Source organism: Lissotriton vulgaris, chromosome 7 (genome assembly GCF_964263255.1).
Source record: "Lissotriton vulgaris chromosome 7, aLisVul1.2, whole genome shotgun sequence".
NCBI lineage: Eukaryota > Metazoa > Chordata > Amphibia > Caudata > Salamandridae > Lissotriton > Lissotriton vulgaris.
Genome location: NC_141695.1, coordinates 472,140,110 through 472,166,000, shown reverse-complemented (window position 1 = coordinate 472,166,000; position 25,891 = coordinate 472,140,110). Strand labels below are relative to the sequence as shown.

Genomic DNA, 25,891 nt, shown 5'->3' with positions numbered 1-25,891 from the left:
GTATCCCCCATCTTGAAAAAGCCCACCCTGGACCCCACCCTTCCTGAAAATTTTCGGCCCATCTCACTTCTCCCCTGGCCAGCTAAAATCATAGAGGCACACGTCAACACCACCCTCACCAACTTCCTCATAACCAATAACATTCTGGATGACTCCCAACACGGGTTTAGAGCTGGTCACAGCACCGAGACAGCCTTGCTTAGTGTTACAGAGGACCTCCGTACCATTCTTGACACCGGCGAAACGGCAGCACTGATCCTGTTGGATCTCAGTGCTGCCTTCGACACGGTGTCACACGAGGCCCTCTTGATGAGATTGGAGGAAGCTGGAATCACAGGCACGGCCCTGGGATGGTTTAAAGACTTTCTTGCCAACAGATCCTTCAAAGTCTCTACCCCCCCTTACATCTCTAAAGAGCACAACATTGGACAGGGGGTGCCTCAAGGGTCATCACTGAGCCCCACCCTGTTCAATGTTTACGTCCAACCACTAGCAGAAGTGGTTAAACAGAGTGGTCTGACGTTAGTATCTTACGCAGATGATACCCAGTTGGTGGTAGCTCTCAATGGTAACAACGGTCTGGAGGCCCATCACTTCAAGCAGACCCTTACTGACATCACCAACTGGATGACGGCCAATTTCCTCCAGCTCAATGCGGGGAAAACGGAGATACTGCTCTTGGGGAAAAACACCGCATCCTGGGGCGAAAATTGGTGGCCTGATACTTTAGGCCAACCTCCTGAGCCCAAGGAATGTGTAAAAAACTTGGGAGTCTGGGTCGACTCAGCATTGAAATTCACTCACCACACCAAAAAAGTCGCAGCCACCTGCTTCGGCATCCTGCGCAATCTAAGACCTATTCTGAAGTTCTTCAACTGTCACACCCGCCAGGTAATTGTCCAAGCTACCATCCTCTCTAGGCTGGATTATGCCAGCTCCCTCCTATTGGGCGCTAACCTGGTGGAAACTACCAGACTTCAGAGAGTGCAGAATGCTGCCGCCAGAGCGTTAGTAGGTCTCCCCCGTCACTCCTCAGTGGCTGGAGCTCTGAAAAAACTACACTGGCTCCCGGTGAGAAAAAGGATTCAGTTCAAGGCACTCTGCCTTGCCTTCAAAATCCTTAAAACCGCCTCCCCCCCGATGCTGCGCCCCCTCCTGACGGAATATATTCCTGGGAGGTCACTTCGTTCAGAAGGACAACATCTGGTGGTCATTCCCCGCACCAATCTAGCCAGAATGGGCGGGCGATCCTTTAGCCTGCTCGCTGCCAAGCTCTGGAACAGCCTCCCGGAAACTATCCGTGGCATGCAGGACCTTCTGGCTTTCAGGAAAGCCATCAAAACTCACCTCTTTCAGTAATCACACCTCTTCCCTTCTGGTGCTTTCTTCTTTTTCTGTCTTTAGCTTTGCTCGCAGCGCCGGGACGCCCCTTTGCTGGGGCAGCCGAGCGCGATACAAATCCCAATAACATTAACATTAACATAGGCACTGAGCCCTGTTTTAATAAGGAAATGGTCACAGTGCTGTTGAACGATCACCGCGAGTACCAATCTAGAAATGAGGAGTTCCCTATGTGGAACAAAATATATCTAGGAAAGGGGCTAGGGTCCATCCTGGGTCTGAGTCATAGGAGCAGTTTGTAGCTTTCAGTTAAGCTACGTCCCCACGAACTACAGAGATGTAAATATGATTGATAAAAAAGTGGGTGTTAAAATCTATTTCAATATTGCTGAGATTTTGGATCTTAAAGTCACAATTTTGTTTTGAAATTGGCTGTATCACACACAGCCTGGGAATTTTCAAAATCAATGTTATCTCCTAAATGAGACAATATAATTAACAGTACTTGATGATATCTTACAGTTTTGTGCCGTAACGTTAAATGGCCATTCACCCATATCTCCAGGAGAAGAAAGAAAAGTAGAAAAAAAAGTGAGCCTGTTGGTTTTTCTAATTTTGTTTGATAGCTGAGGCTTTCTTCTCAGCCTGCTCTGAAATGGCTACTTCAGAGTAGGAATCTGAGGTTTTGCTACGGGAGAATGGAGCACGTTTAGTTACACACCAAGTCGCGTGAGAAGAACCATCTGTTTCCCCAGCACTTGCCTTAGACTGGGTGGAGCCCACGTCCATTAGGAGGAAAAGGAGCTAGCAGCACAGAAAGCTCCTATTATGGGCCTGTACCAATAGTTACAGCCTGCAAAAGTAGCATTCTGATAGGTTGAACAGCTCTCAACGTTCCTTCCATGCTACTAATATGACACATTTACATTCCAGTGGTTAAGGTAATACATCAACATCAGGTTATGCTTGAAAACTGGTACCATGCTATGCCTTTCGTTTAGAACAGAGAAAAACAGGCATCAGGAGCTTGTTACAGGGCTGCTGTTGTGCACTGATTGACGCAGTATGTGTATTCATTTGAATCCTCCCCCAGTTGCAAACCTGGATTGGAATTTCTTTTCCACAGCACATCTACACATCGGAAGAGGGTGCTGTGTGACTCGGTATCAATGCCATCATGCGATTTTATGTCAATGGAGTACATATACCCACCTCGCCGATGTCAGTTCCTTCTTTTCTGCTTTTGCTACGTGGACCCAGATAGGTTAGGGGCCGTTTTTCAGCCCATCTCCTCATTTTGTGTGAGGAACAGTGTGTGTTTTTTGACAATGTCTTCAGAATTTAAACCACGTGGCTCTTGTAACAGACAAATGTCGATCACAGATCTTCATACCATCTGTTTGTGGTGCCTGGGAGACCACCATGACCCAGAGTAGTGTGGTTTCTGTCACTGTCTTCGGCTGAAGGTGTTGAGAGAGTGTTGAATGAAACTCTGGTGGCACGACTATCTGAGACACAGCAGCATCACAAGTATTCGTCAATGTCCAGGGACCGTTTGAGGAGCCATTCGGGTGAAGGGCCATCTCCGTTGACATCGAGGGAGGCTCCAAAGCACCAACGGTCGAAACATAAGTTTGTTTCCGATGCCGTCTCCCAGCTTTCAGTTGCGGAGTGTTCTCAATAGTCCATCGAGATCCTTACTAAATATCCTGGAGCCGGGGCTACTCTAACCCAAATGTGGGAATGTTACACTTCCCTGCATAAAGTCTTTGGCCTTGTTAGAACTGGGGGTCTCTAGTTGGCAGAGGCAGGTACCACTGTCCAAATAGGGACCCTTGCTTTTAGTCAGAGTAAGGGGGATACACTCTTAAGATAACCCCTGCTCACCCCCTTGGTAGCTTGGCACAAGCAGACCGGCTTATCAAAGGCAATGCGTAAAGTTTGTGTACCAACACTAACAGTAACACAGTGAAAACACTACAAATGGACTCCACACCAGTTTAGAAAAATAGAGTTATTTAATCTAAACTACACAAGACCAAAACGACAAAATCCAACCTACACAGTTCAAGAATATGGTTTCAAAAGAGTTCTTAGGGTTGCGTTAAAATAATCCACAGTTGCGTCACGTTTTAGCCAAAAGTACCTTTAGATGCGACAAAAGTTCCAAGTGAAAGCTGCAGCATTGAAAAACAAGCAATGCGTCACTCCTAAGACCCTGGGGAGGCAATGCGACAACCCCGCTGGACGCAGTGGGCGTGTTGCGGTGACTCTGGGCTGTATGGGGAGGGTTGCGATACCTTGCATGTATTCCGGTGCGCAGGTTTCGTAGGAAGCGTCTCGCAAAGGTACGATGCGACAATCTTCGGGAAGGTGACGATCTACGGTGCGCAGCGCAGCGTCGATCTTCTCCTCTCGCGGCCCCTCAATGCGATGGCTCTGAGACGACTCTTGCAGCGATGTGATGCGATCCCCAGGCAGGCGGTGCGACGATCTCACCCAGTGACGACAGGCTCTGCGACGATGTATGCAACACTTGTACTTTTCCCGCACTGGAGCGATGCATTTCGCAAGCGAAGGATGCATCGGTTCTTGCAGTGGCAACAGGCGCTGCGACGATCTCGATCTTCACGGTGGCGGGAATTTCCTCGCACTGACGGGGATGCGCTCCGCAAGCGAGCAATGCGTGAAACTTTGCAGAAAGTCTTTAGTATCTTGATTTCCAGCTTCCCAAGCACAGGTACAGCTTCCAGAGGCACCACAACTGGCCCAAGCACTCTGGGAAGGACAGAACTCTCTCAGTAGAGTTCAAGGAAGCTGGGGATGAAGTCCTTTTGTTCCTGGGACTTCTTAACAGGGAGCCAGCTCTTCTCATGCCCTTGGAGATTCCTTCAAGCAAGGGGACACAGCACAACGCAAAGTCCTTTCCCTCTCCTTGGTAGCAAAGCAACTGCAGGTCAGTCCATAAGCACACAGCAAGACAGTCTTTCTTCTTCAGTCTTTCATCTTTCTCCTTGGCAGAGGTTCCTTCTTGATTCCAGGATGATCTAAAGTTCAGTAGTCTGGGTTCCTGTACCTATACCCCAAAAAGTCTGTTCCCTTTGTGCAGGAGAGCTCTGAGCCCGGTCCATACCAGTTCTTGAGCACTCTGTTTACATGACTCCTTCTTTCCTTTCACAGTGCAAAGCCGAAACATCAGACGCCCTACTGGAGGTGGAGACAGCATTGTGGAGGGAAAGCACAGCCCTGGAGCACTTTGTTAACATGATTCCTTCTCTCCTTTCGCAGTGCAGGGCAGATACATCAGACACACCACAGGGGGTGGAGCCAGTCCTTTGGGGGGGGCACAGTCCTATTCAGGTCCCAGGTGCAACTCCTCCGTTCCATCTAGATGCAGATCTCTCTATTCACCATTGGGCGGACTCATTCTGTCTCCTGGAATCCCCCAGCCCTGTCCCTCACAAACCATCAGTCAATTCACAAACAGCCAAAGGCACACAGAAAGGTCCGACAAGAAAGCAGCCACTTTCTAAAAGTGCCGCTTTCAAACACAGTATTTAAAAACCATTCTTCCTAAAAGATGTGTTATTGAGTTCTGAGTTCAGGGATACCAGACTTCAATTTTCCATCTTGCTCCTATGGGAAGATATGCAGGTACAAACATATACAGGGAGAGGAGGGTCAAAGGGAAAAGATTAAATACCTACTACTGGTTCATTTCCCCAGCAACATCATATGAATCACAAACAAGAACCCAGGAGGTCTATGAGCCATACATTGTACTGGCCATACTGACACATTTTCCACTATGTCAGTTGGTGCTGCAGTCACCATATAATGAATTCTGAAAGTCAAACAAAGGAGAACGAGAGAAACATGTGTGGGAGACATGAAAAGTAATCTCTAGAAAAAATAGTGTCTAGAAAAACGATCACAGACTGGTCAACCAAATCCAGTACAGAAACTTTGTGGATAACCATCAAACAAACCAAGTGACCCGTACTATCATTTGGCCGTCCACACCGTGGCCTGGCGGGTCCCTAGATTATCTAGACCCCACGCCACACAGTAGATCGTAGATACTGGGTGTGGTCCACAGTGAAATGAACCTCCAATTATTGGCCAGTTTATGATGGTTGGTGAAAAGTGATAGAAACACAGTGCAACATACAGAAAAAGTGGTGAATGTAAAATAGGGTGATGTGTCTAAACAACTTTTGAATAGAAACGAGGCACATCCCCTAATTAAAAAACAGGAACAGCGCAAACGACAGTATGGAACAAATGACTGTCGCGAATAGGGCCAACACGTTTCTGCCTACCGGGCAAGACGTCCCTTGGCTTTCATCAGGGCCACTGCTCTTAGAATAGTTGCTACTGTTATGTGTGTGTAAAAACAAATACAGCACCCAACTAATCGGTGAAAAGGATATAGATAATACACGTAGGAACGATACAGCCTGTACCTACATTCAAATACTGATCCTCCTTGTCACTGGATACTCAATGTGATCCAGATGATGGGGGACTGGACCTCACCTCACCTGGACCGTGCTCAGGTACATGAGGCCCGCTCTCTCCGTCAGTGCCACCAAACTGACCTGAAGCTTGGGGGGGTTCCTTGGGCCTTCCATAGGGGTGCCAATGTGTACAGAAAATGAAGGGTTAGGCCTGGCCAGAGTGGACACTGGTCAGGTAAGCATGGCAGTTAGCAACTACACACAGGCACTGCGGTGGCAGGCCTGAGACACCATTTTAGGGTTACTCGTGTGGGTGGCACAATCAGTGCTGCAGGCCCACTAGTGGCATTTGAATCACGTACCCTTACACACTCAGTGCACTTTACTAGGGACTTCCTGGTAACACAAATATGCCAATCATGGATAACCAATCACAATAACAATTTACACAGAGAGCATATGCACTTTAGCACTGATCAGCGGTGAGAAAGTGCCCAGAGGCCTATTGCCAACAACCACAGGTCAGGAAAAATAAAGGAGGAAGAAGCAAAATGTTTGGGGATAACCCTGCAAAAGGGCCATTTCCAACAGGCGTCAATTCCCCTCTGACAAGCTTTCTTACCCCAAGGAGGTGGGAGGTGACCTGACTGGATCCTCGCCAGCAGGTTCGTTCTCGGTGCCATTCAGGCCCTCTGAATCCGTTATCCGATTTGAGATGGCACCAGTGCACAGCCCTTTGGGGTCTTCGGCGTAGGAGTCGGGTTAGTCAATGACATCGGCGGCACTAATCGATGCTGCACTATTACTCCTACCGACATTGACCCATCGCCGCACTGGCGCCAGACTGCATCAGTTACGATGCCTATGGAGCCATTCGCTTTAAGCAACTTTCCATATGTCCCTATACAGCCTGTTATTGAGGAGGTAAAAAAGGGGGTACAAAAGGGGGTGGTGATGCTCCGTCCATCACCACCCCCATTTGTACCGCTTTGTTTGCCATAAGTTGGCAGGGTATACTCAGACGTGAGTCCCTTGCTCTCTTTGCCACTGGATTCAAGCAAATCTGTCTGAAGACGGCTGGAATGCCAGAAACTGGTCCTAGGAAGCTTGTTTCTGGTCGAGGGAAGGCATGGCTTGGCAGTTCGGGCTGGGCTGTTCCCATGAGGCACAGGGTCAGACTGATTTGCATATGGCCATGTCTGAACTGGGGTGGCAGGGTGGGTTAAAAAACGGTGATGGATTAAACCCAGATCTGTTGACTGGGTGTGAGTGTTTGATTGGTTCAGATGCTCCGCCCATCACCACCCCCTTTTGTACCGCTTTGTTATTGAGGAGGGCAGCTGTTGTTGTAGATTCTCAGCTTCCCTCAGTGCACTAATCCACAGACCCTTTGGTGGATGTTCTTCACCAGAGTAAGGCGGGGTGAAACCCTCAGTCCCTTATAATGAGTCTCTATATGACATATTGGTAAGGGCTTGGGCAAAGCCAAACACAGGAATGCCTGTAGACTGGGCTGTATCCCATAGGCATCGGCCCAATTCTGGGTATTCTGATTGTCTCTTCAAACATCCCTCCACAAAAGGTCTGGCTGTGCAAGTAGCTACAGCCTCTGCTGACACAACTGTCCTCCCTCTAGTTCCACCAAGCACTGAGTCCAGATGGCTCCAGAAGCACAAAGCACTGAAAGACCAACCAGATAGGCCCGTGAGTTCTGACAAAGCTGGATGAACGCAGCAGAAGCACTGGACAGGGCTACCCCAAACTCCCCTCTCCCGGATCCCACAACCCCCAGCCCCCAACTCCCCAACTCCCCTCCACCCCCCTTCCAAACTCGGCCCCCGAACTCCCCCCCTCTGCCCATCCACTGCAACCCCCCCAGAAATCTAGTATCAATAGTCCCAGTCCTGCCCCTACCGGACAAGTCTGTGGTGAAGCACCTCAGTGGACGTCCCGCCACCAGTGGCCCCCCCTCCGCCCCCCCACCCCCACCATACCCCAAGCCAGCTCCAACAGTGATGCAGTATCATTCTCCCCCCGGAGCCATGTTACGCGGTCAGTGCAACTCCACCTTCGGCTGCCGTGTCCCTTGAAACCGCTTGAATGGCGTCTGCCATCCCATCTCTGATAGTGGGTGAGCCCGGTCTCCGTGAAACAGGTGAGGTTCTGCGCCTCGGGACTCTCCGCCATCCCTCCTCGGTAGTGCGTCGTCTCCGTGGTGTGGAAGATTCCTCCTCTTCCGCAGTGATCCCCAACACTTCGCAAGTGTCCTGAAGGGACCTCAATTGGTGCGTTTCCCCATTCCATCTGAAAATGAGGCGGAAGGGATGCCCCCATGAGTAGGGCGTGTCATGCTGCCGAAGGAAGTCCGTCGCTATCTTAAACGCCTTGCGCTTTTTAAGGGTAATCGTGGAGAGGTCCTGATATAGGGCCACCGGGTGACCTCGGAACGTTATCGGTTGTTTACTCCTCGCCTCGGCCATGATCCGTTCTTTCAGCGGGAATTCGGGGAGGAGGGCCAGGATGTCCGGTGGAGGCCCTGTCGCACGCCTAGGCGGACCCACCCTATGGGCCCTGTCGATTCTAATAAGAAAGTCCTCTGACTCGCCCAGGACGTCACAGAATAGCTCCCGTAGGTATTCGACAATGCAAGTATTCTCCTCCGTGGAAGGTACTCCCCGTACCCGTATGTTGTTCCTTCGTGATCTATTCTCTAAATCCTCATTGTGCAGCTGGAGGTCCAGGTGTTGATCTCTGAGGCGCAGCACCTCCTGCTGCAGGTGCGTGATCTCCTCGTCCTGTCTCTGTGTGGAGCTTTCAACCGTGGCCACTCTCTCCCCCAGGCCATCTACTTCCCGACGTATTTCACGCACCTCCCCTGCTACTTCCTGCTTCAGGGCTTGGAAGTCTTCCCTCAGCGTCCCAAAGAGGGTCTCCAGAAAGGATCTGGTGACCGGGGGTTCTCCACTGCACACCACTTGTGAGCTGCCGGCCGCCCCCGGCGACGTTTGGTTCTTGTCGCCCCTGCCCTGGGACTTGCCCAGCATCTCAGGGAGAGTGCGGTCCCCCCTTTTATTGCCTTTCTGTCCGGCCATCCTTTCTGCGGGCCTGCCGTCCGTGCTTGACTCGCCTCAATACCCAGCGCCCTCCTCACAGGACCAGTCTCTAAGCTCCTGCGCGCGTCACCAGGGCCACACAGCCACCACTGCTTCTCCGCACCAAGCGCGTGTCACCACAGGGGTCCCTGCCGCGAGCGGGCCTGAAAAGTCCTCAATGCAGCTCTACTACAGTGTCCCAAGCAGCCACTCAGGACCGCCTGCTCTCAACCGGGTAAGCCGCGCCCTGACAAGTCCAATGCTGCCTCCCCTCGGTCACCTTGGGCCTGTGACGTGGGTCGGTGGGCTCTGCAATTCCCCCGACGTCCGCATGCTCATGGGAAGCCGCCAATGTTCAAGTTCCAGGGTATGGGGCCCCCACCGTCCCCCAGCGAGGCTCCTCGGCCGGACCGGCCGCCACCCTAGGCCCCAGCTGCCTCCTGCGTGTTTCTCACCACCCACAGGTAGTCCGCGGGGTCCGTTGCTGTTATGCCTGGGGCCTCAGCGCGTCTCTGCGCCCCACCTGCTGCCTCCTCACCTCTTCTGATGATCTTGGGGGAAAAGGGGGGGGGCCCGCTCCGTCTCCGCCCGCGGCTTCCCAGGCCTCCCCGGTACCGCGTCTCGGGTGCGTTGCTGTGGGCGCTGCAGCAGGGGTCACAGGCGCGGCTCCGTGGACCGCAAATACCGCTGTGGCGCCGAGTCCGCCACCGCCACCAGAGCCGCCACTCCGCTGCTCCGACTTCCGCTGCCTTCCGGCTAGGCCGCAGCCGCGTCCTCAAGTGGCCGAAGGGTAGGCGCCAGGACAGGCAGGCATCAGGGCAGGCCCGCCCCTGGGGCTCCGCTCCTCTCTCCCAGGACCCCGGCGCTCACCACTGCAGGGCCACCGACCTCACCGGCATCCGCTCACAACCCGGGCCTCGGAAACACCAGGCGCCGCGTTTCCAACAGCCGTGCCTCGGCTCCGGCCCGCTCCACTGCAGCGCCTCGGGGCTCCGGGGCCGCCCACACCGCTCACAGCACTCCAGGCGACGGCGAGTCCGGACTCCAGACCATCGGCGACCGGAGGCTCCCCCAGGTAGTTAGGGGGGGGAGAAAATGCTCGGTTTAGAGGCTTAGGGCCTGGCCGGGAGCGGGAGCTCGGGAAGGACACGTCCTCCTACCCCGCCATCTTGGCCACGCCCCTCCTCCAACCTGAATCGTGCATTTTAAAGCAAAAAAACCCATTGGGTCTGTAGGGGCGATGATGAAATATTCCAGTACTTTCAGGGTCTGCCTCAGCCCTCTCAGTCATCCTCCTGAAGCAGACACTGGTGGCATGACACGCGCACTGCAGTGTTTCTGAAAAAACTATGGTGCCACGAACACTGATTATGAAAATGTAGAGAAAATATGAGTAGAGGCCTGAGACAAAATGTTGCGACTTATAGGTGGCAGGCAATGACATTAATTGGTCCTAACAATTGCTTCTGCAGAATAATTAAAGTAGCCTCTACTTTGAGTTAAAGTGCTGATGCCTCCAAGGAAGCAAAGCAAGTGAGCCGAACCCTCAATAAAACAGCCTCCCTGTGTCTTCCATCAATGCACTTATCGATTCATTCTTTCACCCTTCCATCCACCTACTGGCATCCACTATTTCACCTTTAGATTCTGTCATCCATTCATTCTTTCATCCATCATTCACCATTTCCCCATTCTATCCATTTATCCATCCATCCATCTTGCCATCCATCTATTATGCCATCCATCTGCTCATCCATACAGTCTATAAACCAACCATCCACTCCTCAACCCATCGATCCATTCACTCTGCCATCCATTTTATTTGCCATCCATCCTCCACTCTGTTATCTTGCCATCACCTCTGCCATTCATCGATCAAACTGCCATCCTTTTATCAATTCATTAACTGTTCCATTCATCCACTCGGCCATCCATGAGCCTACTCTGCTATCCATCCATCCTCATATCCTCTCTTCCATCCATCCATCAATCCACTCTGTCATTCACCCTCTCTGCCTTCCACTCTGCCACCCATTCACCATCCATCCACTCTGCCATCCTTCTATCTATCCATTCAACCACCCATACACTCTGCCATTCATTCATTCATCCTTCAATCCATCTACTCTGATATTCAGCCACCCATTCATCCACTCTGCCATGCATCAGTCCCCTCTGCCATCCATCTATTCTGCCATCCATGTGTTTATTCATCCATACATTCATCCACTTTGCCATCCATCCTGCCATTCATTCATCAATTCATCCACTCTGCTATCCAATCATGCATTTAGTCACTTTGCCTTTAATCCATTCAAGCTGCCACGCACCCATCCATTTTCTTTGCCATCCATCCAATCTGCCATCCACCCATACATTCATTTACTTTGCCATCCATCTATTCACCCTGCCATCCATTCATCATCCATCCACTATGACTTCCATTCACAGATCTTTTCGCCCACTCATCCATCACTTTACTCCATCCTCCTTTCAGCTGTGTCTCCGCCTATTTATTCACTCAACAATTCATCCTTTCACCTGTCCATCAACCTATCCATCTTCTTCACAAAACCCGAGGACATGAAGTACAATTCTCTGTGCAATTAATAAATCAAGGATGAATTCAAGTTGTGAACCCTGCTGTCCGCAGTGTTGATCGAACGCAGTAGTCGGTACAGACATAAGTGTGCGGTGTTGTGGCGCTGGTTTTGCAGGGAGCTTGTGTGGAGGAGGCCCAGGCTCATGGCGGCAGCCACATGCCAGGGTGAGGGCCGCTGCTTTGGCAGACTCGTTTGTCCTCACACAAGTGAACCACGTGGCCTATTTATTAATACTCTAATGCTTGAGTTGCGTTCGTTGGACCAGCCCACTCCGCTTCGGCTTCAAGGTGGGGGTGAACAACACAGCTACATGACCGAGATCTTACCCAGTGTCTGAGGTAATATGGATGCGTCCACTGTGCAGTACACTACACGTATCAATACAATATCTCTACATGGAGAGGTATGTGCTTTGCATAGTGAGGTCTGTGCAGCACATCACTGGTACACTTGGAATTGTGTGAATTATTGTTGATTGGTGACTTGCCTCCATCACACATAATTGGTTGCCAAATGTCCGAACATTCAGCTATTGTGCAGTTGAGGGGATATGGTATTTTGGGAAGTTCTGTTGTGTTTTGCACTCCCTCGGTGGTAGTAGCGGGGGAGTGATCCGGGGGGAAGGTTCTAGTGGTGGTGGCGCTGGGTGTTGAGGCCTTGTTGGGTGTCGGTGCTGCATGATTAGTACCTCTATCACATGTTGGTCTTTAGATGTGGGTGTGAGTTGGGTGTAATTCACGCAGTAGATAGTTGAAGTCCTTACATCAGTTGAAAGTTGATGGTAAGTGTGGCTGTCATCTGTTTTTAGGTAGCATTGCAGATTTGGCTGGTTGTTGAAAATATGGGGAAGTGGTGTTTTCGTGTTTTTTTTGCATGGGAACGCCTAGTTTGTATATCATTAGCGTTAGTTGTGGCTTTGGTTTGTGGCTATTTTGTTGGTGGAAGGTATTGATGGAATAGAGTTGAGATTTGCAGTTTTTACCACGTTGAGAATGCAATGATAATTAAAAAAGACGGAAAAGAAATATGCTTAGTGAACGTTATAATTAGAAATTAGCATTTAAAAAACCTTTTAAATTCACTGAAAAAAACATAGGTTTTATAGACGTTATAGTTAGGAATTAGCATTTAAAAAACCTTAGAAATTCACTTAAGAAAACATAGGTTTCAGGGACATTATAGTTAGTTGAACATTTGACTCATTTAAAACCAGAGAAATTTACCTGTTATAGTTAGTTGAGCTAACTATAACTCGCGCGCCCGCAAAGCACTGGTGATGACGTCATAACTCATGACGTGGTCAGTGACATCACCGATGACATCTCAAATGACATCACTGATTACATCATCCACCTGAAAATATGATGCCTATACTGATGCCGTAATATAAACTTTCATATACACACTCTAAAATACAGATTACTCTTTTTGAAACCGTACACACAACAACGCCAGATACTACATACCACCCACTATTTCCTAGGTCTGTACACACATCCAGTCACTTATACATGCGGTTACTCATCAATACAGTACTGTAATATGCACTCATACACCTATACATACAGTAACACTCCTACACTCATCCATGTAGTTACTCACACACCTAGTCAGTGATGCAAAGAATCAATCACATACCAATTTACTCATGTATACGGCTACACACACCAACTCCGTTATTTATACACACACCACATCACTTATTTATGCAGATACTAACACATACTTACTGTCTTATACAATCACTGATAGAAGCACTCACTTATACACACACTCTTCAAATAACTTACTCTCACGTATAGTCATTTATATATTCCAACACTCACATATAGTGCCTTAAAACATATGTAGTGTCTCACACATTTATCATTGAGACATTCATTCACTCAAAACACACCCATTCACACACTAACTCACCCATACAGACCTTCCCAGATGCACTTTGAAATCCATGCAACAAGTGAATCACCCACTAAGACATGTATGCACAGTCACCCCCCCACGCACCCACCCACACAGACACTCAGGCACCCATACAGATACTCAGACAACAGGTCAATAACCCATATAGACACTCATGTAGCTACTCACCAACCCATGCAGCCCCTTACACACCAACTGAGAGACTAATACAGAATTTCACACAGTTTAGTCACTAACCCGTGCATTCAGTAAGACACGTTCAATCACTCACTTATACAGTCAGTCACGCACCTACTAAATAATCCACTCAGGTACTTGTAAATCCACTCATTCTTCAATACACCTTGGCATAGATATATATGAAAAATATTTAAACTTTACAGAAATGCACATTTACTATATGATGTCATCAGTGATGTAATCAGTGATGTCATTTGAGATGTCATCCGTGATGTCACTGTCATGTCATGAGTCATGTATTATGTGATGTCATCACCAGTGCTTTGCGGGCACGTGAGTTATAGTTAGCTCAACTAACTATAACAGGCGAATTTCGTGGTTGTATGAGTCAAGTGTTCAACTAACTATAATGTCCTTGAAACCTATGTTTTTTTTAGATAATTTCTAAGGTTTTTAAAATGCTAATTCCAAACTATGACGTCTGTAAAACCTATGGTTTTTTCAGTGATTTTTTTTTTAAGTACTGTAGGATCCCACAGTGGGTGGGGCAATTCAGTGCTTATGACTTGGATGCGGATTCCCCTGAAAAAAGACCAAGGTTACAGGTAAATAACTTTTCTTTCCTTCTAGTTACTCTGTAACACACTTGTAATTAGCCAACAGTTGTCGCCTGTTTCTCATTGCAGCTAGGTTAATTCTTTGTTTTCTATCAGTAATATGTGTCGCTTATTTAACATAAGATGTTTGTTGGTTCTGCAGGCTCTTCTGTTCCTTGTCCTGACATCCTCCTGCGGATTAAAAAAGAGGAGGAACCTGTGCTGTACAATCCTCTTCCCTTAAAAAAAAAAGAGTTTGCACTTAATCCGGCCACACGTGAGTATACTGCGGATTATTCACATTTTAGTCAGGTGGGATCGAATACTTAGTTACAGAGCAGAAAAAACATAACTGAATGATAATGATTGGTTTACAAATTTTCAAGATAATAACTTGGGGCATTTTATTGAAATAAAGTAAATGAAACTTGGGGTATGACCACATAAGATGGCAGACAGGATGCACTGCTAGGAGGCTCCCTGATGATCCCACATTATCCTGCGTGACCCTGTAGCAAAGGCCATTGATAATTCTGTTTTTCTAGGGCATCCACCCTTGTCCTGCCAGTGCGCCATGAATTGTGCCTCGACAGACTGAAGAGGAACCACTGTTGGTGCTGGTGGGCGCAACTCATGGTGGACCTGGGGCCTTGCTCCGATAGCTCCGCGGGCCACTGAGACGCAGCTGCCAGAACACTCTCTGCAAGCAAGGGTGCCCCAACCCCCAGATTGGGGGAACTGTGTGTACCTAGGGAATGCACCTAGGGATGGCGCTTGCCCAGTTTTCGTGGCGCTTGCCCAGTTTTCGTGGCAAGCACATTACAGCGGGTGAGAGACACCCATGTGAGTGCGCTCGACCGGGGCCTGGAGTGGCCTGTAGTGCTGATGCAAGGCTGAGAGCAGCTCGGAGGCCGGCGTCTTGCTGCACCTTTGTGGCGCGGAGTGAGGGGAGTGGCGCGGCATTGGCTGGTGCTCCTCGGCCCCGTAATCCTTCTGCCAGCACATCTGGGGTGCCCCCATCCTGGGCAGCCTTGGCCGCGGCTGCCCGGCTTTGGCATGGAGAGTCCCAATCAGACTCCCCAGGATATTGCAGCATAGATTTGCAAATTTAGCGGCACAAAAATTGAAATTGAGCGGCACAAAAATGTAAATGTTGCCGTATTATTGTGGCACTTTATTTTACCCGAATCATTCCTTTTCAGTCTTAAATCAATAGATTCTGTTTTAGCAGAGTCTTCCACTTTCAAATAGGCATGTTTAAAGTGTTGGGAGTATTTGTTTGCTATGCTAAGTCAACAAGTCCTGTAATGGCTGGCACCCAATCAGAGAACTTGCAGAACTCTGACTTCCGCAGGAGTGATATGGCCCAAGGGAAATAAAGATCCCACGGCTAATCATAACTCTCTACTTTTAAATTGATGTGCCTGCGATAGTCTAAGACACTCTTGCACGCCTAAATGCACCCCAGTTGGGTCCCTGAAACAAGAAGAGAGGTGATGCGTTGGTGCCCAACGCTGCTTCCCGCTTCCTGTCTACTCTCTCCTCAGAACAGGGTGCAGGCATCAACCCTTACATTTTACCGTCACCGACCCTGCTTACAAGCCTACATCATGGTTTGCTGTATTTCAATTCTCTCCAGGCTGCTCATGCACTTAAAACTGTGCAGTAAATAACAAGTTGCGCACATGATTATACTGACTGACCCCCTCTCGCCCCCACCTACCACCACCCACTCCTCCAGGGCACAAGTCCTAAAAGCAAGCATTTGCAACGCAATAGGTCTCGCATTTGTGAGAGTTTGAGCTATTTGCATTGAAAATGACAATGCCTTTTATGTATGTGTTTTAAAAACTTGCAAGCGGTCGTAAACACGCACTTTTCTACTTATAGTCATTGCTTACGAGAACCAAGACTGGCAGTAACTGCGTCTCGTTTACTGCCAAACTTGCTTGTCGTAAGCAAGGACTGCAAGTACAAAGTGCTTATTTACGCACCGCTTTCAGGTTTTCAAAACACATGAATAAAAAATATTGTCATTTACAATGCCAATAGCTCAAACTCTCGCAAATGCGAGACCTATTGCATTACAAATGCTTGTTAGGTTGAGCCTAGAGTCAGCGCGCATGCGCTGCTCTGCGAGACTTATTGTAGAGGAGTAGGGAATAGAATCCCCACCCGCTTGTTAATCTCTCCTTAGTACCGCCTCCTCTTCATTTGTCGCCTCCCATGGTGACTGGCCCCTTTGGTTGCTACAGTGCACCTGTTATTTAGACTGTGAACACTATTTTCTTTAATGGGGTTCTTCTACTGCAGGCACGACATGTAGTTCGAAAGTAACTAAAAATTAGACAACAGTGCTGCTGTGGCCAGCTGAAGGGCCTTGGTAAAGCTGCTCTAGACACCTTTCTATTGCTTTTCAGGTCTCGCCTGCGCAGCGCGCATGCAGAGCGAGCGTGATTAATGCAGCGCCCTGTCGGAAAGATTTACGGAGCAACAAGCTAACTCACGAGATACACAAAACCATCTTTACATTGGCCCCCTTTTTACCAGAACCCAGTGCCCGCATGTAAAGACAGCGGTGTTGGGAATGGCTTTCCCCTTCCATGATGTTTACACTGGAATAATTATCGTTTATCTATCTTAAGAGCAATATGTTTGGCACTCACCTGACTCAGTTTTTGATACCCCCACCCCCGTCCTGAGGAAAACCCACCGCTGAGGATCTTAATTACCCTTTTGCATCAGGGTTGAAACGTCGACGCCCCCGAATAGGCCTACACCTTACATCTGCCCCCTACACCTGATGCACAGATGATGTATACACTGTGACGAATAACAGTCGAAATAACATATTGTATGCAATTGTGTATATGTGGGTAGGCCTGTGTGTTTTCAGGGAGACCGTCACAAATTCATGTTGGCTCGCTACGTATTTCATGTAAATATCAAAAGGACCCCCTACGATACTACTATTGTTTTTCTTTTCCAGTTTATCCTTTCACCTGAGCACTACTTTTTCACACATCTTCTTTCTGGTAATAACCGTGTGGTTATATGATTGCATATCAGTAATAAGCATAGTGTATATCTACAATATAACCCAATGGCTGAATGATTAAATTAGGGCTATCAACCTCTTTTTTGAAGTGCCTTGTATTTTTCTCTGTGTGCCTTTTGACCCCATGTGCCAAAAACAAATATATAAAAAAGTTTTTGGAATTTCTAGTTACATTAGTCTAGGACCACTGTATTTTTCCCCCTGTACTACATGATTCCCAGGTCCGTTTGACTATATAGGGTTACCCCATTTGTGATAATGGCGATGGAACTCCTGCCAGCCCTCACCCGACAAGACCCACTTATTCGGGGTTGGGCCTGGGACTCGAGCCAGGGGGATAAGATAGCCCTATATGCAGACGACGTTCTGCTTTATTTGGCAGACCCAGATAGCTCTGGCCCCAGGTGCCTGGTGGCTCTTGTCGCTTTTGAGTGGCACCGCCTCAATCCGGCGAAGTCAACTTTGGCCCCCCTGCATCCCTCCAGAGACTGCTTATGACTGGCAGTCAGACATCCCCTTTAGGAGACACTCGGTCAAATACCTTGGCGTTTGGATAGCTCTTCTGCCAGAACTCGAATGGGTTTTAAATGTTACTCCTTTAGTCGTCCGGATGAAGGCAGATCTCAAGAGGTGGCAGACCCTTCCCCTTAACCCCCTGGGCAGGAGTGCACTCTTCAAAATGATGGTCCTCCCCCGTTTCCTTTAAATACTGCAAAACATTACTATCCACCTCCCGGGTAGTTGGTTCCGCGAGCTTGTCGGTGTCCTCACCCGGTTTCTCTGGGGAGGGGAGAGACCACGTTTATCCCAGGTGTATTGTCGCATTCCCCCCTTTGATGGAGATATGGGGGTAACCAATCTCCACCTCTACTACCTGGCCACGAAACTCAGTGTCATCCACGATTGGTATGCGGGCAGCTGGTCAGACCCTGCATACCGCGTGGAACTCATCACATCGGGATTCCCGCGGATCCAGGCGTTTTTATACGGTAGCCCAGTGTCACAGGCCCTGCCCTTGGCCACCAGGACGGTGTTCCTGGCCTGGCGTACCGCTCTTTGCCACGTGGGTGAGACCGCAAACTCACTCGGCAGACGCCACTTTGGCAGGGGTCCTGGATGCAGGAGGTCTCGTCCCTGCAGGGGTTCCGACGGTGGGACCTCATCGGAGTTTCAGTGCTCGGGGATGTCTGGGTGGGGGACCACATCCGCTCCTTTGCGGACCTGCAGCAGCGCCATACCCTTCTACACTCTCAATACTATAAGTACCTACAACTCAGACACACCCTGCATACACTCCCTTCCAGAGTTCAGCCCGCTGGAGGCTCAGGTGATGATGGGAAATCTAGGGAGGGGGGGGAGCGTTCCGTATTTACCGGTCTCACACCGACACGTCTATTCCAGGCCCGGTTGAAATCCTCTCCAGCATGTACACGATGGGCCTCCGCCCCAGCCGAATTTTATCTCATGGTATGGTGCTGTCCAGCTTTGGCGCCGTTTTTGGGGGTGGGGGGTGGAGCGGGAGCTCAGGCAGGCCCTGGGATGGGAGGTTCCCCATGATCCAATGAGTTTGTTGTTGGGGTGTTTGATGGCTTGGATGACTCTAGGGCAGACAAGCGCCTGTTGGGGACAGCTGTGGCAGTGGCCAAGAGAGACAAAGCGGCGCACTGGTCCCAGACTAAGGCGCCTACTATAAAAGGTTGGAGGAGAGGAGTGGACTGGTGTGGGATCCAGGAGGAGGCCCTATTCGAAGCCCGGGGGTGCACTGACTTATTCAGCAAAGTGTGGGGTAAATGGTTCAATATGCTTCCACCCTGATGATCTGCTTTTATTTTAATTCATGTACAACTGTCCCAACTGTATGGACTGCTCTGTTATACCCCGATGGACCGCCCTTTTCTCTGTCAACTGTATATACTGTAATGATTACCCCGATGATTATTGATCTGCAACCAATGAACTCATATGTTGTTATAAATCTAATAAAAATTGATTATCAAAAAAAAACTGAAGCACAAGCAGGGCAAGCTTTAGGGCAGTGCGACTGGTGCAGTCTCAGTGGGCGCTGACTTGTGGAGGGCGTGCTGTCCTCATCAGGTGGGCACTGAGATTAGCAATAACTTCTGATTGGATATGTGAGGAACACTTTTGCCCAGTGGTAGTGATGGAATCGAGAAGGAGGTCATAGGTTGTTGGGGCACCCCAAAAAATTTCGCACTGCGTGCCACCAGCGCTAAAGCCAGCCCTGAGCACAAGCAACGACTCCCCTTAATGCAACTTCCTTGGAGGGTGTAATGTTCGTAGTGACAGAGGCGGCTTTGTACGTCACTCTTCTCATTGAGGAATATATTACAGGCAAGATATGAGCGAGCGATTCTGTGTGTCATGTTTTATTAATTTTTTAGCTTTTTTGAAATTGGGAGGATTTAGGTTTGCCCTGTCCCCTTACTCGCTACCTCACCTACAGTATACTGTTTTGGTCTCATCCATGTTCAGGGCCACTGGAATTATGCGATTGTGCTGCGATGTTTGCATAATTACAGGTTGCCGCGTCTGCCACATAATCCATATTCTGCCACGTAATTTGCCGGTTTTAATTTGAAAATTTGTTTTTTAACTCAAATGGTTCAAAAGTTACAAAAAATGCAGCAACACCTGTTGTCCTGCACTGAAAAGCGTCAGGCCCTTTGCAAAGCTGGACTAGTCACCTTTTCATGTTTTATTTTGTGTGTTTTTATAGCGCAAAGTAGACCCAAGACATCGTGTATCGGAGCGCTTTACATGAGCACCAGTTTCGTTACAGAAGGACACATTAATTTTTGTTAGGCAAGAGGAGATTACGTGATTTGCCCAGAATCACATGGAAAGGGGCGACCATTCGGTCCCCCCGAACGTATGGTGGAGTACCACGATCCCCCCGGGAAGCCATCTTGGGCGGGAGGCGAGTCTCGGCTGGTATGCCCGAAGCGGCGTAGCCGGGGCGCGCCTTTTTCCCGCCCTAGAATGGGCTGTCCTAGACACTGACGCGGCCGGCCACGCCCTCGGAGGCAGGCGGGGGCGGGTTTACGCCCGCCCTGAAGACGGATAAAAGGAGCGGAAGCCAAGAAAGCATCCTCTTGTTCCTGTGCTCTGAAGCTGCACCTCCCCGCTGCACGTGAGCTCGAGACGGAACGAAGAGCCAATTTTGAGCGTTGTAATCTTTCTTTTGTCTTACAGATATCCCGTCTGAGAATGCCCAAGAAAGTCGGAAAGCGGGTCGGTACCGAGCAGATGCTCCGCATGCTCATGAAGGAGATAGCCGATTTGAAGAAAAAGGTGGAGGCTAAGGACGGGGAGGGAGGACCGAAACGGCCTTTGCAGGGAGCAGTCCCCGGTGGAAGAAGCAAGAGGCCCAGAAGGGGGGCACTTGGGGGGGACACCCCGGTTCCCGATACCCCACGTGAGGAGCCAATCCCGGTGCCGAAAGAGGGGAATCCAATCCCTGTGGTGGTCACCCCCGTGAACAGGGAGGATATGCCCCCCGAGTTAGCGGCACAATTGGCAGCGTGGTTGGGAAAAGATAGCGAGGGCGCCACGGCTGACGACGCCCGGGCAGTAATGAGGCAACTCCGGGAATCTAGGGAGGCTGCGAAGGCACCACCTTCTGTTCCCCCACAGGTTCCGGCGGCTGAAAGTGCAGCAGGCCCAAGTTCGGCGGCAAGTGCAGGGTCTACTTCAGGTAAGCGGCCATTGCCGATTGCGGGGGAGGGGTCTGTACCTTCTCGAAGGGAGAAGATTGCCCAGCATGTTCCACTAGAAATTAAGGAATTGATTTGGGCGGATAAGTATGTAAACATGTTTTCATTGCTTACCGACCATTACGAGATAGAGCATGTGAAGAGCCAAAAGGAGCTCATGCATCCGAGTGTTTGGCGCGCAAAAATGGCCGCCTTTAAGGTTGACGAGAACATTGGTACTTGGGGCAGAGCGTGGGGCATATTTACCTCCATCATGGGCGAGCGCAGGCCGGAGTTGCTGACCGAGTTACCTATTTATCAGTCACGTATTATGGAGTATTCTGTGGCATATGGGGGCAATCAGTGGTTCTGCTATGACAATCTTTTTAGAAAAGCTAAGGAACACGACCCATTGTTGACTTGGGATTGTTACGACTCCGTGTCATGGCAAAAAATGGAGAGTACAGGAATGTTGAAGGTACCATTGGTAGGGAGTAACGGAGGGGAATCTTCCCGCCAAAACTCTGGGACACCCTTTCGGACGGGTGCAGGTAACGAGTACCACTCGAAGCCGAGTGGCAACACAGGGAAAAGGGGGATCTGTTGGAATTTTAACAGAGGCAAATGTACCAGGCCCCAGGGGTCATGCAAATTCAGACATGAGTGTGGGGGGTGTGGGCAGCCATCCCATCCTGAGTCCTTGTGCAGAGCCAAAACGGGTGGTAACGGTGGTAAGGGAGGCACCAAACAGGTCTGATATAGTCCGAGGGGCGCCTTTACCTACCCCGATTGATACCATGGCAATGATTCCTTGGCTCAACGAATACCCGGATCATGCTTCCGCTGGGGTGTTGCGAAACGGGTTCTCATATGGTTTCCGCATCCCAGTGGGGGATTTTCAGGGTGTAGCAAACTGTAAGAATCAACTATCGGTCTTGCAGCACGCGGCGGTGGTACAGGTAAAGATTGGGAAGGAGGTGACTCGAGGTTGTGTCGCCGGTCCATTCGATTTGCCACCGGTTGCTAACTTTGTTTGTTCCCCTCTAGGGGTGGTCCCCAAGAAGGACCCGGGTGAGTTTCGGCTGATACATAACTTGTCAGCCCCACGTGGTCTTTCCGTGAATGACGCGATAGACCCGGAAGTGTGTTCAGTGCGGTACGCATCTTTCGATGAGGCCGTAGTCATGTTGAATCGCCTGGGGCCCGGGGCGCTGATGGCGAAATCAGACATCGAGTCAGCGTTCCGGTTGCTCCCGGTACACCCAGACGATCAGCGTCTTCTTGGTTTCATGTTTCAGGGTCGCTATTACATGGATAGATGTATGCCAATGGGGTGCTCGATTTCATGTGCCTATTTCGAGAAGTTCAGTTGTTTTCTGCAGTGGGTATTCACAAGGATGACAGGTTTTCAACATGTTATGCACTATCTCGATGACTTTCTGTTTTTGGGGGCAGCCGGGGATCCTGAGTGTGGACAGGCTGTACATGAATTTTGTGTCTTAATGAATCGATTTGGTGTGCCATTGGCGCCAGGTAAGACTGTGGGTCCCTCGACCTTGATCGAGTTTCTGGGGATCGAGCTCGACTCGGTAGAAGGTTGTTTTCGATTACCCAAGGAAAAAGTGTTGAAATTCAGGTTATCCCTTGAGACATGTATTCGTGCAACAAAAGTAAACCTGCATCAATTGCAACAGGTGGTGGGTCAGTTGAATTTTGCCCTGAGAGTGATACCAATGGCGCGCCCCTTTTCCCGCTCGATTGCACAAGCCATGGTCGGCCTGAAGGAAGGACATCACCGCACGAGACTCTCGGCAGAGGTTCGCCAGGACATGCGCATTTGGTTGGCATTTCTGGCGGATTTCAATGGTCGAATTGTCTGGAACAAACCAGCGGTGTCCTCCGAGGAGCTGGGGCTTTGGACAGATTCGGCGGGGAGTATAGGTTTTGGTGCCATATTTGGTACACAATGGTCGGCTCAAAAATGGCCGTCATGGTGGCATGAGTGCGGGTTGACGAGTAACATTGCTTTTCTCGAACTTTTTCCTATTTTGGTGGCCCTGAAAACGTGGCCCGGGGGTTTCCGTGATCACTCTGTGGTGTTCTGGTCTGATAACATGACCGTGGTTGAGTGTATCAATAGTCAGGCAGCACGATGCATATTGATTCTGAGACTGCTCAAGGAAATTGTGTTGTTATGCATGCAACTGAATGTACTGTTTAGGGCAAGACATGTGCCGGGGGTGATGAACCAAGCGGCTGATGCGCTTTCTCGTTTCCGTATGCAGGCCTTCTGGGGTTTTCTGCCCACAGCGGACCCGGTGGCGGCACCCTTTCCCGAAGCTCTCTGGTCTCTCGGTGCCCCGAACTACAAAACCTTGTGGGAGAGAGTTTAGCACCCAGGACGAGGAAGGCATATGAAGGGGCGTTCCGTTCCTATTGGGCCTTTTTGGGTACTGCTAGGGGGGAGCTTTGGGGTCAGGAAGAGTTTGTAGTGAAATTTCTGCTCTCTTTACATCAGGCAGGCAAATCAGTAGCTACGGCCCAGAGGCATCGGGCCGCCATTTCCTTTATGGCAAAGGCTCATGGGATCCAGGACCCGACAGCGTCTTTCGTTGTGCAGAAAGCGCTACGTGGGTGGCAACGCCTTGAGGGTCGCAGAGTGGATGAGAGGCACCCGATAGGTCTGGATAGGTTGGCCCTGTTATTCTCCGTACTCCCTGCAACATGTTCATCCCAGTATGAAACTGTGTTATTCCGAGCCGCATTTGCGCTAGCATTCCATGGGGCTATGCGGGTAAGCGAACTAGTGGCAAAGAACAAGCGGGATACGATGGGGGGATTGTGCCGGGAGCACATTCAGGTCAGGGGGGAGACGATGACGGTCTCATTTGTTAGGTCCAAATCCGATCAAGGAGCAATCGGGGACTGCGTAATCATTCAGAGGATCCCCGGGTCTTCCATGTGCCCTGTGGTATGCGTAGAGGAATATTTGGCACAGAGGGTTGCAGCATGGGGGGGGACCTTCTTGAGACACGCTGACGCCACCCCACTGACGAGGTTTCAGTTCCAGAGGGTGCTTGCGATGTCGATTTCGGCCGCGGGCTTGAACCCCGGCGAGTTCGGGACCCATTCCTTTCGGATAGGGGCTGCTACTGAGGCTACAGCCAGGGGTCTGAGTGTGGAACAAGTAAAACGTGTGGGGCGTTGGTCCTCGAACTGTTATAAAAGGTATGTGCGGTTGCACATGTTGTGAAGCTGTAATGATATACTCACGCTTCTTGTTTCTGTTTGATTTTCAGTTACGCAAGCTTACGAAGCGGGGCGGACTGTACAGTCGACCCGACTCCTGGGGACCAGCGGTCGGAAATCACCGTCTGCGAATAAGGAGGTGTGGGTCGTGGGCCACTCATATGTGAGGCGTGCCGCGGACGTATTCAAAGCAGGTGATATGATTCACGTGGCTGGGGAATACGGGTACAGGGTGTCCTTCTACGGAAAGGGCGGGCTCTGTATTGACCAGTTTCAATTCTTTTTTGAGGGTTTGTTAGAGCGGACAAGGTCACCGCCGTCTATAATCATAGTCCATCTTGGGGGTAACGATCTGGTGGCCACTGGTAGACGACTTCCTTTTGAGGCAATGCTTTCCACAGTAAGTTGGTTGGCAAGAAGAGTTCCAGGGTGCACAATTGCATGGTCCCATATGATCCCACGGAAAGTGTGGCGGGGGGCTATTTCGGTTACTGCTCTGAATCATTCAGTAAAGAAAATAAATAACAAAGTGAGTAGATTGTTTCGTTCAAATACACTACATTCTGTTTCGCATGGTTGTATCAAAGGGGACAGTATGTATTTGGGGGACGGGGTTCATTTGTCCCGGGTGGGGAATGAGTTACTCATAGGAGACTTCGTAGCCTGGTTAAGGAGTTTACAGCATGACCTTTAGGTAGGAGTTTTGTGGGGGGTCCGGATAGCCGGTCAACTATCCGGCCTGTGGCGGTAAGGTCATGATCGGTGAGCAGTAATTGGAAGATCCCTATGAGGGGGCGTCACCCATTACGGATGGGAGCGCTCGGGGGAGGTGGCCAATTGGCCCCTCAACGGGGAGGCGGTCCCGTCTAAGGAGAGGCCGCCGGAAGGAAAGGAAAGGTGGTCAAGGCCCCTTCCTGGATAGGAGGGGCTACGGCCCCTCCTGGGGAATTTCCCGGGGCCAGGGCATCTGCGACGGCAGATGGGTAAGTTGTGTGGGGTGCGGGAGGGGGTTTACGCTACCTTTTAGACACCTCACACGAGTCCTTGAACGACCGTTAAATGGCGTCGAGTTTATTGGGGCCCCCGACAAGTACAAAGGGAAATTGGTAGATGCACTTGAGGTACGCCTCTGTGCGGTCGCTCCTCTCACAAGTGAGGGGGGTATTTCTGGTTTAGGGATCTGACACCGGTTACGACCTTGCCGTTGGCCCTTAACAATAGGATGTACAATTTCAAGTCAAATGTTTTGTAGGATGTTAGTTCGGCTAGGAGAACCTTTGTATTAGAGATCTGTTAAGGTTAGCCAAACATCGTAATGTGGAAATATAATTGTACATAATATGAAACTGTTATTTTAATGTTTTTATTTTGTTTCATATTTTAATAAATACGGCCGGGAAGGGTAACTCCCTTCCCGCCTTCCAAAAATTCAAGAACTGTTTCCGGTTTCCCAATTCTTGGGGATTGTGTTGAGAGGGGGTGGCGGGTATCTCAGCCATATGGAAAGGGGCGACCATTTGGTCCCCCCGAACGTATGGTGGAGTACCACGATCCCCCCGGGAAGCCATCTTGGGCGGGAGGCGAGTCTCGGCTGGTATGCCCGAAGCGGCGTAGCCGGGGCGCGCCTTTTTCCCGCCCTAGAATGGGCTGTCCTAGACACTGACGCGGCCGGCCAC

General features: G+C 50.0%; 1 protein-coding gene across 2 annotated transcripts in view; it reads left to right on the top strand.

The window, feature by feature from the left end:
- LOC147701895 (uncharacterized) overlaps positions 1-25,891 on the top strand; it is a 278,593-nt gene that overhangs the window by 62,620 nt on the left and 190,082 nt on the right. For both annotated transcript variants that reach the window (XM_086930525.1, XM_086930524.1), the window contains exon 5: positions 14,359-14,472. In XM_086930525.1, the coding sequence (XP_086786651.1) occupies positions 14,359-14,472 (114 nt within the window). The remainder of the gene's footprint in view (positions 1-14,358; positions 14,473-25,891) is intronic.